At 46.6% G+C, this 15,003-nt stretch overlaps 1 protein-coding gene across 2 annotated transcripts; it reads left to right on the forward strand.

Annotated features, from left to right (window-relative positions):
• Positions 1-3,200: 3,200 nt before the first annotated feature.
• On the forward strand, positions 3,201-13,509 carry CCDC177 (coiled-coil domain containing 177). 2 transcript variants are annotated; one of them, XM_045012927.1, is made up of 3 exons: positions 3,201-3,302; positions 9,581-9,751; positions 10,593-13,509. In XM_045012927.1, exon 3 carries the CDS (start codon positions 10,612-10,614, stop codon positions 12,562-12,564), a length of 1,953 nt encoding a protein of 650 aa, XP_044868862.1. In that variant the 5' UTR covers positions 3,201-3,302; positions 9,581-9,751; positions 10,593-10,611; the 3' UTR covers positions 12,565-13,509. The 2 variants fall into 2 exon arrangements, with proteins under 2 accessions (XP_044868862.1, XP_044868861.1); XM_045012926.1 differs by having other exon boundaries at positions 3,204-3,287.
• Positions 13,510-15,003: the final 1,494 nt, after the last annotated feature.

Consider the following 15,003-nt stretch of genomic DNA (forward strand, 5'->3'; position numbering starts at 1 on the left):
GCCACCTAGTAATTGGGTCCAGCTGCTCCAGCTTCCTATTGCTTTCATTCCTACTGGAAACTATTCCTCTAGGTGCTAGGTTCCACCCTCAAAATGAGGCATTGCCTGATTTTATAAGGAAAACCAGGACTTGGAGGACCCGGGACCCTGAGGCCCCCCTTTTTGAGTCCCAAAGGATTTGTCCACCTGTCACATGCACAATAATAGCTTGATTATGTAAGGTGCTGAGCGACTCCCGGAATGCTCATCGTCACCATGCAGGATCCAGGCCTGAATCCTGGAATTGCAAAAAGAAATTTCTAGTAACTTGATTTCTAACAATAAAACAGCCACCTACCCAGTTACACACAGTAGCCACACTCTGATCTCAGCCACACTGATCTGAACAGTCAATGGAGTTAAGAAGTTCTGAAAAAAAGAACTTGCTCCAGATGGGTTTCACAGGTGTAAATAATAGCAACATTTTATCTATGGTCCTGTCTGGTTCATTTGTCAGTCTAAGACAGTGTATTCTAGTGGTGAAAACATGGACCTTTGGGTCAGGAGATCTGGGGTTTAGCCTCAGCTCCACTTCAGTCTGATAGTGTTACTCTGAGCAAGTCACTTGGACCTGCATTTTCAAAAGCATCCCCTAATTTTAGTGCTCCAGTTTTCAGTTGGCCATTTTAAGACCCATGGGTGTCTCAACAGACAGCAGAGCTGGTAGAAAAGGGCTGCAACAGAACACAGAGGCAGGGCCACTGAGTCCAATGGGACTGCTTGTGTAAGCAAGTCAGGGTTGCTGAACTGTGTCATATATAAGCATATATATTAAAATGAAATTCTACAAACCTGTTTTTAGAAATCTCTGTCACTCTTCCCTGCTCTACATACCTATGAATAGTGCTGGGGTATTCTGCAATGGAAGCTGCTATTTTACTGATATTTCATAGCATGTACTTTAGAATGGAGGTGAACACGTTATGCAGCTCCTGCTTCTACGAGGTGAACTCTCAAAGTGGTTGGAAGGCAAGTTCTAGTTTTCTTTAAATACCTATAAATAACAGAAGTTACCTTCCAACCACTTTGAGAGTCTCCTGCATTCAAATGTATCTGCTGTACTTATATAGGTCCCATCACCATCGTATCTGAGCATTTCACAATCTTTAAGGTATTCCTCATCACAGGGAACTGCTATAGTCCCCATTTTAGAGATGGGGAACTGAAAAGGCGCCTAAGGTGCGGGGCCCGATTCCGGGAAATCGGGCGAATTGGCCTAAAGCTGGCCCTGGTTACAGAAGGTGGGTGGGTGAGGTTCTGTGGCCTGCATTGAGCAGGAGGTCAGACTAGAAGATCATAATGGTCCCTTCTGACCTTAAAGTCTATGAGTCTATGAGGCACAGAGCAACCAAGGCCCATGGTCCAACCCCCAAAGTATTTAGAGACCAAGCTCCTGTTGAAGTTAATGGGAACTAGGTGCCTAAATATCTTTAGCTATCTAGGCATAAGTGACTCATTCAGGGTTGCACAGCAAGGCTGTCAGAGAGCGGGGAATTATACCTGAGTCTCTCAAGCCCCATTGAACTAGCCTTCCTCTCACACATGAGTTGTATTCCCTCTGCCCTACTTTACATCAATAGATTGACAAACTTTCAGCTTCCTATTTGATTGTTATGTTTTAAAATTATATTTAAGAAAGTCATTTATGTATAGATTTACTCTGCTTTGTAATTAAATGTAGCTATTAGAATCTTTTATATTACACAGCAGTTTTTCTTCAGGTTACATCAGTTAACCCTTTGGTACCTACTCTGTTCTATATATGTGATGCTGGATTCTTTGGCACTGAGCTGCCTCATGCAATGACTCCTTGAACCTCAAGGAATTAGTAAATCGTCAGTTTTGCAATAAGAACTCAACACAAGCTAATTGCAAGGGTGGCATATTAAAACCCCTGTCCTATGGCTTTCATGTTTTCTGAGGCAACATCTGGCATAGAGTTTTATTCCAAATATCATCAGAGTTAGGAAGATTTCCCTCTGACAATCTTCAATTTGGCAGTATTCCCAGATGTCAGTTTAAAGGCGACGTAACATCTATTTGGCATCTCCTCCAGCCATAGTCTTTCATTGCTCAAGTAGAATTGCTCCACTGTTCTTCAAAGGTTGGGGGGGAAATGGTGGCATGGAGGCGGAATTCATTCTTGTAGCACCTCCATAGTTTAGGATTTGTTGACTTATACTTAAAACAGGAATTCTACCTCTTAGTTTTGCATGAATAACATAGAGTATTCTTGACAAGCTCAGGGCACTTGGAGACAGAATGAATTTTCTGGGAATTAATAAGTAAATCCACTAATTATAGTTAAAATTAATGTAAAATGGGCCATTTAACATTTTTTTTCTGTGAGTCTCATCTCTTTTTTTCTAGCTAGGAGATGGATTTGGTGCTCGCCCTTCAAATTTTACATATAGTTAAAACTCATTTGAAACTGAGGCATTTTCTGTGTTTGTACAGCACAAGTGGACTGGAGCTCCAATCCCAATTCAGGTCTCTGGGTGCTATCATAATGAAAATATTTACTACTATCCAGGGCCGCCCAGAGGATTCCGGGGGCCCGGGGTCTTCGGCGGCGGGGGGCCCTTCCGTTCCGGGACCTGCCGCCGAAGTGCCCCGAAGACCCGTGGCGGGGACCCCCCCGCTGCCGAATTACCGCCAAAGCAGGACCTGCCACCGAAGTGCAGCCCGGTCTACGGGGCACTTCGGCGGCGGGTCCCGGAACGGAAGGGCGGTAATTCGCCAGTGCGGGGTCCTTCCGCCCCGGAGCGGAAGGACCCCCCGCCGGCGAAGACCGGGAGCGAAGAAGCTCCTGCGCCCGGCCCCGCAAGAGTTTTCCGGGCCCCCCGGAGCGAGTGAAGGACCCCGCTCCAGGGGCCCCGAAAAACTCTCGTGGGGGCCCCTGTGGGGCTCGGGGCCTGGGGCAAATTGCCCCTCTTGCCCCCCCCTCTGGGCGGCCCTGCTACTATCATTGCTACTCACAGGTTACATTTGAAGACACATATTGTGCTTAAGCAAAGTTATTAAGAATGGTTGGTGTATGTAGTGGTTTTATGCCTGTAGTCAGGGCCAAGTTAGTAGGTCAGGTAATTGTTAAACAGTGTCATTGTGACAGCAGGGGTAACTCAACCAATCATCACAATTCTTCTCTAGTCCATATGCATGCTAGACAGCACTGGAAAAAGTGACACCCCTGTCTCCAGCAGCAAGTTGATTAAGCAGTGCAGATGGGCCTTTTGTGTCGGTGCGAGGTAAGCGTGTGTGATGTGAGTATACCTGCTGGGGATCACTCCTCCCATGGGAGTGTGGTTTACATTTTTTTCTTCAAATTCCCATGAATCCCTGAGGCAAGCACCATGGTCCTGATTCTTCATTGCCTTTCACATTATGCAGTAATCTACAGCTATGCAAAATGCTACCTGTGTGATACGGTCATGTTTACATGCATTTTACACTCACCACACACAAATGGAAGTGACGACACACAGTACAAAGCAGTGAAGAATCAGGCCCTATACTGTCATCAGCCCCCTCTCCGACTGCTACACCTCACTCCAACATGAAAACAGAGGTGTGTATCTGCCCTCTTCCCCACACACCTGAGCTGCATGCAGCTGAATGGGGTGGGGATTACTAGGCCAGAGCAATTAGAATCCATAAATGAAAGAGAACGCTGAGTTAGGCTGAAACAGTAGATTACATTCCTGGAAAATGTGTGTGGTAGGGGGGATGATTTATTTTTATTAAGGCAAAGTTACACTACATGTTAACAAACTACATCATACATTGCTTATTCAGGAGCAGGTTAATATTCAAAAAGATGCTGGCTGAGGATTCTGGCATGGTATCTGGGGACTCCTCCTTGAAATGCAGTTTTAGTACTGTTCCTCACAACTATGATGCAGAGGAGGAAGGCAGGGAGGTTGTGTCCTCTCAAAATTTCAAAAGCTCCATAATTTCTTGGTGTCCCTTTAATGGGAAAATCAATGGAACAATCAGGTTAAAATCATATAGAAAGGGGAAAAAAAAGAAAAAAAAATCTCTTCTCTTGTTTTATAAATAACATTTTAGATTACTGAAAACTAAAATAATCTTAAACTCCATCGCAGTATTTATTCTGCTTGGTTACAGTTTGCATGTCACTCACTTTGGGCAGTACAACCAAACTGGTCATTTTCACTGTCTCTTATTCATTTCACATTCAGGTTCTCAAGCAGTAATACAATACTGCAGTGTTACAGCTGCAAGCACTGTCATTTGTTTAAAACAACATTTTTCAGTAACATGTCAGCTGGGGTCTGGATGTATTTTTATAATGGGGGTGCTGAGAGCCATTGAAGCAAACTGTAAACTCTGTATATAATGGAAACCACTTCAAGTCAGGGGATGCAGCAGCACCCCCAGCACCCCTAGTTCCAGCATCTATGAAGTCAGCTTCATGAATGTTGGGGCTTTGCTTCAAGATGGGCACACACACAGAAGGGCAGCTGGTGAGCTGAACGGATAGATTTGAGGGAGCTGAGCCCCCTCGAGCCCTAGTCACGCGCAGCTTATGCTTGTTATGTGGAGTCGCTCTGCTGTGAGTGCAGGGGAACAGAGCAGTTACCACAGCTGGTCAATTTCCCTTTGAAGTCAGGCATGGCCTGCAGACACAATAACATGGACTCTTTCTGAATAGGGAAAATAGGCCCCGGGGATTGAGAAACAGACAAAGGGGAAGGTACATGGGGGAGGTGGGAAAGGGGACCAACCAGCTCAGTGCATGTCTTTCTGAGGGAGAAGTGTATACTGGTAGTGAGCAGACACAAGACTGCCAGCATTGAGTGAGGATGCAAAAGATGGCCAGGACTGGAGACAGAATGTAAAGTGGGAAGAGAGAAAACCAAAGGAGTAAATAAAAAGAGACACAATAGCCAAATTCTTTCCAACTGGAACCTGGCAGCTCATCCCTTTCCTTTTTGTAGCCTGGCTACACAAATGTTCTTGTGTTTCCCTCCTCTGTGACTGAAAAAGCATTGTATACGGTGTCTGACTGAATCTCATTCTCATCATTAGCTCAAAGCTACGATCACACTTACATGGATTGAAAACTGACAGCACAACAGTAAACAAAGGGTTATAAGCAGGGGCGGCTCCAGGCCCCAGCACGCCAAGCGCGTGCTTGGGGTGGCACTCCGCGGGGGGTGCTCTGCCGGTTGCCGAGAGGGCGGCAGGCAGCTCCGGTGGACCTCCCGTAGGCGTGCCTGCGGAGGGTCCGCTGGTCCCGTGGCTTCGGTGGAGCATCCGCAGGCACGCCTGCGGGAGGTCCACCGGAGCCGCGGGACCGGCGACCAGCAGAGCGCCCCCCGCGGCGTGCTGCCGTGCTTGGGGCGGTGAAATGGCTAGAGCCGCCCCTGGTTATAAGATGCAGTAACTGATTGAACTGGAAGGTGTGTGTGTGTGTCTGTGTGTGCACAGGGCTATCACAGGGATAGGCCTGAGGTCCTGTCTTATTTAATATCTTCATTAAAGATCTAGAAAAGGGAGCAAGCACCATTTTAATCAAACTTGCCGATGATACACAGTGCTTGATTCTGTTTGAAAGACCATCTTGGAGTGGGGTGCAGCTGTATCACCCCGTGGGAAGCTCTAGGAGGGATTATGCTGGATTGTGCACACTCTACTACCCCTTAGGAAGACACAGGATATTCTGCTGGCCCAGGCAGGGATGGGAGAATGACTCTGTGTACTGCCTTCCCCTGTTGTGGTGGCTGGTCCCTGTGGGGGTATAAGGAGACTGCAGGGAGTGCAATCATATTGGACCCTGCATAAGGAGGCAAGGGGGCTCCTTCTACCTTCCCCACATACCCATGAAAGGGACAGGAATAGTCTGGGGCAGGGGTAGGCAACCTATGGCACGGGTGCCGAAGGCGGCACGCGAGCTGATTTTCAGTGGCATTCACACTGCCCGGGTCCTGGCCACCCGTCTGGGGGGCTCTGCATTTTAATTTAATTTTAAATGAAACTTCTTAAACATTTTAAAAACCTTATTTACTTTACATACAACAATAGTTTAGTTATATATTATAGACTTATAGAAAGAGACCTTCTAAAAACGTTAAAATGTATTACTGGCACGCGAAACCTTAAATCAGAGTGAATAAATGAAGACTCGGCACATCACTTCTGAAAGGTTGCCAACCCCTGGTCTGGGTATAAAATGGGGGGATTTCTGAACCCCAGTCAGTACCCAGAGAGACCTAGGGAGAGTATAAAATCCAGACAATACTGAGACGTGATTCAGCTTGGAAAATGTAAGGAATTACACTGATGGGGAAATAACCATAAACCAAGTATTCACTGGAAGGGAGAGACCTGAGAGGCAGTAACATTGAAAGAAAATGTAGGAATCATAGCAAATAAGATCTGAGTTGCAGGATGATGTCGGAGAGAAAAAGGCCAATGCAACCACGGGTTGTACATTCAGAGGCACCATGCCACAAAGCAGAGAGGTAACAGTCCTTCTCCAGGTAGCTCTGGTGTGACAGCACAGGGAATACCATGTTCAGTTCTGGGCATCTAATTATCAGAAAGATATTGACAAATTAGAGACAGTTCAGAGAAAAAGCTGATAAATGATTGTGGGGCTGGGGTAAGGTGACCAGATGTCCCGGTTTTATAGGGACAGTCCCAATTTTTGGGTCTTTTTTTTATATAGGCTGTCTCGATTTTTCACACTTGCTGACTGATCATCCTAGGCTTGAGGGACTGATTTATGAGGATAACATGGTTAGCTTGGCTAAGGGCCAACTAAGAAGGAACATGAAAACAATTTACAAACATTGGAAAGGTGTAAACACAAAGGAGGGGAGGACTGATTTGAGCATAATAAAAAGGGACGGGGCACTTATTTAAGACGAGTGACCACAAATTAAGAAAGGGAAAATTTAAGCTAAATATAATGGAAAACATCCTGACAATGAGATCTCTGTGGAATGGTTTCCTAAGGGAAATGGTCGAAGCCCCATACACTGGCAAATTTAAAACTAGACTGGACAGGCATTGGCCTGCTAAACCCAGGGTTGTGAGTTCAATCCTTGAGGGGGCCACTTAAGGATCTGGGGCAAAAATTGGTCCTGCTAGTGAAGGCAGGGGGCTGGACTAGATGACCTCCTGAGGTCCCTTCCAACCCTGAGATTCTATGACTCGATAACCTTTCAAGGTCCCTTCCAGTTCTAGGAGATTGGTATATCTCCAATTATTACCTTAGCTGTACACTGACAGGGAGATGGACTAGCCGTGTTAATACATCTTTTTCCAATGCTAGCTTCTATGGACCTGATTCTGCATTTTCCAGCACCTTGAGCTGTGATTTACCCCAGTGCAAAAGTGCTGTAAAATGCTACCAAAGCAGATTAGTAGCATTTTATCTCCACTTTGGATTAGTGTATAAATGACTACACAAGGTGCAGGGCAGAAGAGAAATGGGCCCTATCATCCTGTAAATAAATAAATACTGTAAATAAAAAGAATCAGTGACAGAAATGTGTCTCTTCAATCCCTTGGACATTCAGCCTCTGGTCTGCATTAGTCCTCTAGAGAGAGATTAATATGGCCCTGTGAGCAGACTGTGCATACTAATACCTCATAAAGACACAGAAGGCAGCTTTTAGTGTTCCTTGTGTAAAGCAGGTCCATAAGTAAATAGAAGGAACAAAAGGCCCAAACTAGGCAACAGTGAAGGTTGCAATAGCAACTTTCAAAGAGCCAAAGGGCCACGTATAAATTTGCATATCAATGTACGTAAGGTTTATATCAAAACACAAACACATGCAACTCTAATATTTTCCATGAGGCAGAGAATATAGTCCTAGTTAGGCAGTAATGATGCACCTATTATTATTAGTTTTACTAGTTATTTGCATTATGGTAGCGCCCACAGGCCCAACCCTCACTGGGCGAGGCATTGAGCACACTGTTGTGTCCTGAAGAATTCACAATTTACGTGTGAGACTGGTTGCTGATCTTTACAGTTGTCACCTAGATACTATGATGATAAATCCATTAGATTTGATAAATCAGCATTGTTTGTTGGTAGAGTTTGCCAGCTACCTACTTGGTATACTGGTGTGGGTGTGCTAGAAATCCCTAAGCAGACAGGTCAAAAGCGTTTGTTATCTGAGTGCACCAGCAATAACAATCTGCAGTTGGCCACTAGTCCTTACCTTGCTGTTACAAGGAGAGGTCAGTCCCAGACTGCATTTTAGGCCTTTGTGGGCCATATTTGACCCTTAAGCTACACTTTACCCTTAAATTGGGGCTGTCCTAAGGGCCTTTGACTGGTCACGTGTTCTTCTTCAAGTAACCCTAAACTATAAATGTATCAATTAAATGGCAAGTTGATTAACAGCATTAACGGTTGTAATGAACTGGCTAGTATGTTTACTACTGCCCTCTGTTGGATAGAATCAGAACTGCTTAGCTGTGTCAGAGACAGTACACTGCTGACAGCGAGCAGAGATTCCCCATACATTCAACTGTGCTTTTATAGCAGGAAGCTCTTTATCTCAGAGGTGACAGTGAAGTCAAGATAAGCTGAATAGTGATAACCATTAAGTCCAAGGAGGCTGCAGATTTATTACAATATATTTACACAGTGAGCTATTTCCCCTCAATTCTCTCCCTAGCAAGCAAAAATGGAATAAAAGTAACAGTAGATAACATTCTTAGTAGGGGAAGTAAGGTCTTGTGGTCAAGGCACTGGACTGGGACTCAGAAGATGTTGGTTTAATTTCCAGCTTTGCCACATATTCCCTTTAGGAAAGTCACTTAATCTCCCTGTGTCTCAGTTCCCCATCTGTAAAATGAGGTTACTAGTCCTTCCTTTCCTCCACACTTTCTTCTGTCTTTTCTATATAGCCTATAAAATTTTGGGGGTGGGGACTGTCTCTTTTTAAATATATATATACAGAGCTTGGCATAATGGGGCCCAGACCTCCACTGGGGCCTGTATGCACTACAGTAATACAATTACAACAACAACATTCCTAGGCAAACATACACACATACACTTTATGGAATTGGCAGGATAGCAGCTGTTGCTTTACACCATAATGACTCTCTCCAATAAGAATTCACCTGGCCCTTTTATTTCACAGCATTCTAAATAGTTAAAAAAAAAAAGAGGGAGGGGAAACCCTGGGAAGCTAATAAATTTGCTTGTGAAATTTGTCACCTCCTCCACCTAAACCACCCCATACTACAACTGCCAGACAGGATGACCCTAGCGCTACTTGGAGAACTGCTCATCATTTATGCATAGTCCCTTCTTTTTGTCCCCCGTCATGAAAAGAGAAGCAGTTTGGGGTTGTGGGTGGTTTGTTCCCCCTCCCCCTCTTCAGCCAACCCTTGCTCTCATCAAATCCCAGCCTCTACCAAGGATAGCTGGGGAAGGAGACCGAGGTAAATTGCAAGATTTTGGAGGCTGCGGAGAAGAGAGGTCAGGGGTGTAACTATCTGTCCCCCTCATAGAATGCCTGAGATTGCATCCTCCTCCTGTGTTTAGGTGAAGTGTCTGCGCAGGGTTTGCTGGGAGCCATGGAGGGGCAGCTGCTGCTGTTACCACCAGTAACCTGATCCAGCACTAAACAGCTTCTTACATCTACTGAAGAGGAGGAAGCAAGGGGACAAAAGCCCACGGTTCCGCCTGCCGCTGAAAGAGCCAAAGCAAAGTGCAGTAAGTGAATGACATCCACAATTCCGCTCTATCCTGAATGATCCAGGAAGGACGTTTAAGCCTTAGCATGTTGTCTGCAGACGTAGGCTGATGCACGTTTGTTTGGGGGGGAGGGGAGGGGGAAGAGAGAGAGAGCGCCAGGGGCATTACCCTGGAGTCACAGGCTCACATGCATGGGCAGGGTTGTTCTCCGTGTCGCAGGATGATGCTTTCTGTGCTCGGCGGAGAAAGAGCAGGGGCTTTTTGCCAGGCAGTCTGTTAGCAGAGGCTCTGCATGGTCAGTATCCTCGCGCTGCATTCCAGCCACAGAATAAAGAGAGCGGAAATGTTGCATTGGGAAAGCGAAAGGGTGTTTGCTTGGCTATCGGTGTTTGTTTGATCCGGTGTGCAACAATGCCTTTGCCAGCCTTTAGGAATAAGAATTGAACTGCAGCTTGGCTTGTCACCCTCCTTCTCACTGCCCCTCTGCCCAAGGTGAATGTCCGAGAGGGGAAATGACACTTAAAAGCCAGTGCCTTTGGTCCCTGCACAAAGAAACCTGCCCAGTCTGGGAAGCCTGCATCCCAAATGCTGCCTGGGCAGCCGGTCCTTTCATGTGCCTCTAGTTATGACTTTGCAACTTCCAGCAGAAATGTTCCTGCATGAAATTAACACACACACAGGCTGTACTGTGCCGCCAGTGACCGTGGGCTGTTTTCCTCCCCGCTTTGCCTCTTTGCTGAGGGTTGCATCAGTTTTGTGTGCGTGAGAGCAGCGCCCGGTTAATCCTCGCGTGGATTAAATCGGCTGGCCGGGTATTGTATCATTTATCCCCCTGGTGGGTTTTTTTTTTCCATTGCAGAGTCTCCGGCGGGTCAGGCATGGTGGATCCGGCGGCGGAGCCGGGCGAGGAGAAATGCACAGACCCAGGCGGCGCAGCTGGAGATGGGGCGCCCGCGGCAGCAGCGGGCGAAGGGGCCCCGCGTCCGCCGCCCCCAACGCCCGCGGGGGAGCCGGGGAGGCGCCGCGAGCAGTCCCCGCTGCTGCACTTGGACCTCTTCAACTTCGACTGCCCGGAGGCCGAGGGCAGCCGCTACGTGCTCACCAGCCCCCGCTCCCTGGAGGCGTGCGCCCGGTGCGCGGTCAAGCCGGTGGAGCTGCTGCCCAGGGCCCTGAGTGAGCTGGTGAGGGAGGCCCCGGGCAGGTCCATGCGGGTGGCAGCCGGCCTGTACGAGGTCTACGAGATGGACCGGCAGAGGAAGCTGCAGCAGTGCCGGGAGGAAAGAGAAAGGATTATCCGAGAGGAGAAGAGAAGGATTTTCACTCCCCTCATGCTAAGCAGCCTCCCTTCCTCCCCAGCTGCCAGGATCTCCTTCAAAACCACCACCAATGGGAGCTGCACCCTAGCTCCAGGGGCAGGGGCTCCTACCGGGACCAAGACCAAGAGCCATTCCCTGGACTCGCTGCAGAAACGGAGGGAGGGGTTCTCCACCAAAACCTCCTCTGAATCAGGGGCATCCTCGTCTTACAGCGGAGAAAGCTTTAGGGACAGATGGCCCAAAGGGACCCCTCGGACTAGGACGGTGGCTGCCATGAACTCCCTGGTGGGCAGAAGCTTCAGCCTAGGGGATCTGAGCCACTCCCCACAGACCACAAAGAAAGTGGAGAAGATCGTCAAGGAGGTGAAGAAGAAGAAAGGTCTCAAGGAGGTGCCCAAGAGGGACAGGAAGATAGCTGCCCTGATGATAGCCAAGCACCAGGAGGAGAACATCCTGAATGAGCAGAGGTATGCTGCCCACCTCCAGTGGGACAGCCAGCGGCGACGGGCCGAGCAGCAGAAAGAGCAGGAAGAGAAAGAGAAGCAGAGGGCTCTGCTGCAGTGCCAAAAGATGTGGGAGTCCCGGGTTGAGAAACGCCGTGGGAAGCTGACCCAAGGGCAGAAGGAGGCTACCATGATGAAGCAGAGGCAGTGCCTGATGTACGAAGAGAGGTGGAGGGAGCAGGCGGAGAAGCAAGACAGAATGAAAAGGGATAAGCTAGAGAGAGCCGTCCTGGAAGATAAGCAGAAGAAGCTCCATCAAGAGCACAACCTGAAGGTAAAGGAAGAAGACAAGAAAGAATTCCTGGAACGAGAAGAACAGCTTTTGCAGGATAAGCTGTCCACTGCTGCACAGAAGAAGCTGAAGAAAGAGCTGCAGCTGCAGAAGGAAAAGAAGTTGCTCAACCAAGCTGAGAAGCTGAAGCATGAGGCCCTGCTCAAGGAACTGGTCAGGCAAGAGGCAGAGGAGAAAGAAATGCTAAAGGCCTCCCTGGAGGTTAACCTGCACAAGGCCCAGGAGAACTATGAGCAGCTAATTGAGAAGAGGAACCAAGAGCTAAGGGAGAAAGCTAAACGGGAGGAGATGCAAATCCAGAGGGCCAAGCTGGCAGCCGAGAAGAAGGAGAGGGAGCAGAAGGAGCACTTGGAGGCCCTGGCCAAAGCGACAGAGAGGAGACACCAGCATGCTGCCCAGGTGGCTGAGGAGGTGGTCCAACAGAAAGCACGCAAGGTGATCCTAAGCCGCCTGGAGAAGGAGAAAATGCAGAAGGTAAACAAGCAGAAGGTGGAGCAGTATGAGGACTTCCGACGCAGGGAGATCCTCCTGTCCATTGAGAGGAAGCTGGAGAGGAGTGAGCAGATCTTCAAGGAGAAGAAGACTGTCCTGGAAAATGCCAGATCGGTTGCCCGGGCATCCTTCCACATCCGGGAAAAGGTGCGGGAGGAAACAAACATGCGCACCTTTGACAAGATGGTCTCTGAGGCAGAATTGCATGCCATCCTGGATAAAAAATGAAAGGTCTTTTCTTTCTGTGGATAAGTGGGGGATATATCATCTGGTGCCCATCAGAACACATTAGAAAGCTTTTTCATATTAGAAAATTTCAGTTTTTAACCCTGATTTATTATTTTCGAGGAGTAGGGTTCAGCACAAACCCCATGGCAGCTATTTCACATACCTTTTAAAAAAAGCTTTTGTTTTGGGGGTTATTTTACGAGACTGACCTTTGTTATCCCTTCCAGAAGAGAAGTTACCCCATCTCCACTCTACACAAAGATATGTTCAAGGATTAAAGCAGAAGCACACAAATTTACTCAAGTGAGGGTTGCAAAGGCAACTTCCCAGAAACCTGTGGGCCACCTCAAATTTGCCTAAAACGGAGCAAATTGCAGTCACCCTCATCTTTATTATGACAAGGGCAGACAGTAGAGAGTACATCTCTCAGCATGTAACACTTCATTTTGATTTGAGTGACTTTCAGCTTGGATCAAGAGGCTGGGAACTGTCTTCTCGTTGTGTCATGCTTCCATACTAAAGATGAGGATGTCCCCATTATAGAACTCCCTGGGATGCATTTGGCCCATGGTTTGCACTTTATTCACTACTGATGTAAAATGTGGAAAGAGAGATGCCTATCACAAGATTTTTTAACACCATGCAAGAAGATATCATAACCATAGCTGGGCAGATGCCACAAATCAACATTTACTCAAATAAACCCCCAGAGTTCCTTTTGATGATGGTATTCACAACCTCTTTTATTCACTTTCTGCAGATGATCGCACAAAGGAATTTTTGTTTGCAAGAATGTTTGCAGAAAAGGAAATGATCACAAATACTACTGCAAATATGCATTCCTGGGGTATTTGCACCGGAAGTGATTGTGTGGCCTTCTTGAAAGCTCTGTATATGTGTTATGGAGTTATCCAATCAGGGAGCAGAAATAATACCATGTGACTTAGGTGACCAATCACACAGCTTTAATTGCAAATTATGAATAATTACTACTTGACATGATAGTTATGGTGAAAGGTTCATAAGAAATCCATAGGCTGAAATATGTTTGCACAAACTGTTCATTGAATAATGTCAGAAAGTGAACAAACTTCTGAAAACCTGCCTGTTTACAATCATTTGTGAAAAGGAAAGGGGATTAAATTTGTCAAGTACATTATTTGCAGTGAATAGTTCACCCAGCTCTAATCATGACTTACTAAATATTACAACATTTAGTTGTCCATTGGTACTAATAATTATGTTCTGTTCTTTATGGCACGTAAAACAAAAAATGCACATTCTGGGACAAATTATATTTTGTTGTGGATTCACTCAGCAGAGGAATGTGGGATTTTCACAACTCTAACTAGATATCACATACAGAGGAATGAGCCCTGCTGTTAAGGAACTGGGACTGTGAAAAGCCTGCTCACACCTCATGGAAAACATTCTATATATAGAGATCATTCTGCTCAGGTTTTCTGCATTTATTTTCTCCTTAGTTATTGTTATGAAAACAGAGCTGCTTGAATACAGAAAGCTTTGCCATGTTTCTTACAAGATCGTGGTGCACCAGTAGCTTGTTCACAAGTGGGAGGTATACTCCACTGTCTGTGACATCATATCAGGCTGCTGTGGAAATGGTGATGATGTCACAAACAGAACATGATCACTTCAGATGGGAGAGAAGCAGCAGGAACGGCAAAGCTCCCGTGTTCATACAAATGACTCTAATAATATAAAATACAGGGGAACAGAAAGACAAAATATGTGTTACATTTCACAGATTAATTTCTAAGTAGAATGCTCTTCAAAGTTTTCCTTGAGATGGCAGCAGATCTTAAAAGATTTTAAAGAGGATGTTATGTTAATGGCAACGATAATGTTAGACCAATGTTACCAGGGTATAAACCATGAAAATAGTATAAAAACCAGTGTTGGAAGTGAAGAGGGTGGGTGGTTTGTACCGAGTCGTATGGTATTTGCTCCCTCTGGATCACTGGGAAGAAAGACAGTATTGTCTAGTATAAACAGAAGGGGATTAGGATTCAGGAGACGTGGATTTTATTCCCAGCTCTGCCACTGACTTGCTGTGTAACACTGGGCAAGTTGCTTATGGTACATCTACATTTCAGTAAAAACCCCGAGGCTGGCCTGGATCAGCTGAATTGGGCTTGCAGGGCTCGCGGTGCGGGGCTAAAAATACAAGTGTAGACATTCAGGTTTGCGCTGAAGCCCAGGGTCCAAGTCCCTCCCTCCCCCATTGGGTTTCAGAGCCCAAGCCCCAAGTCTACACTGCTATTTGTAGCCATTCAGTGTGACCACCAAGTCAGTTGTCCTGGGCTCTGAGATTCACTGACGTGGGTTTTTTGGTGTTGTTTTTTTTGCTGCGTAGATGTATCCTTAGAGCCTGATCCTGCTCCCATGGAAGTGATTGGCACTGATTTAAAAGGAAGC

The sequence above is a fragment of the Mauremys mutica genome, chromosome 4 (assembly GCF_020497125.1).
Source record: "Mauremys mutica isolate MM-2020 ecotype Southern chromosome 4, ASM2049712v1, whole genome shotgun sequence".
Lineage (NCBI taxonomy): Eukaryota > Metazoa > Chordata > Testudines > Geoemydidae > Mauremys > Mauremys mutica.

Excerpts from the sequence above, each read along its gene's own strand:
- CCDC177 (XM_045012927.1), top strand. The coding sequence starts at position 10,612 with ATGGTGGATCCGGCGGCGGAGCCGGGCGAGGAGAAATGCACAGACCCA.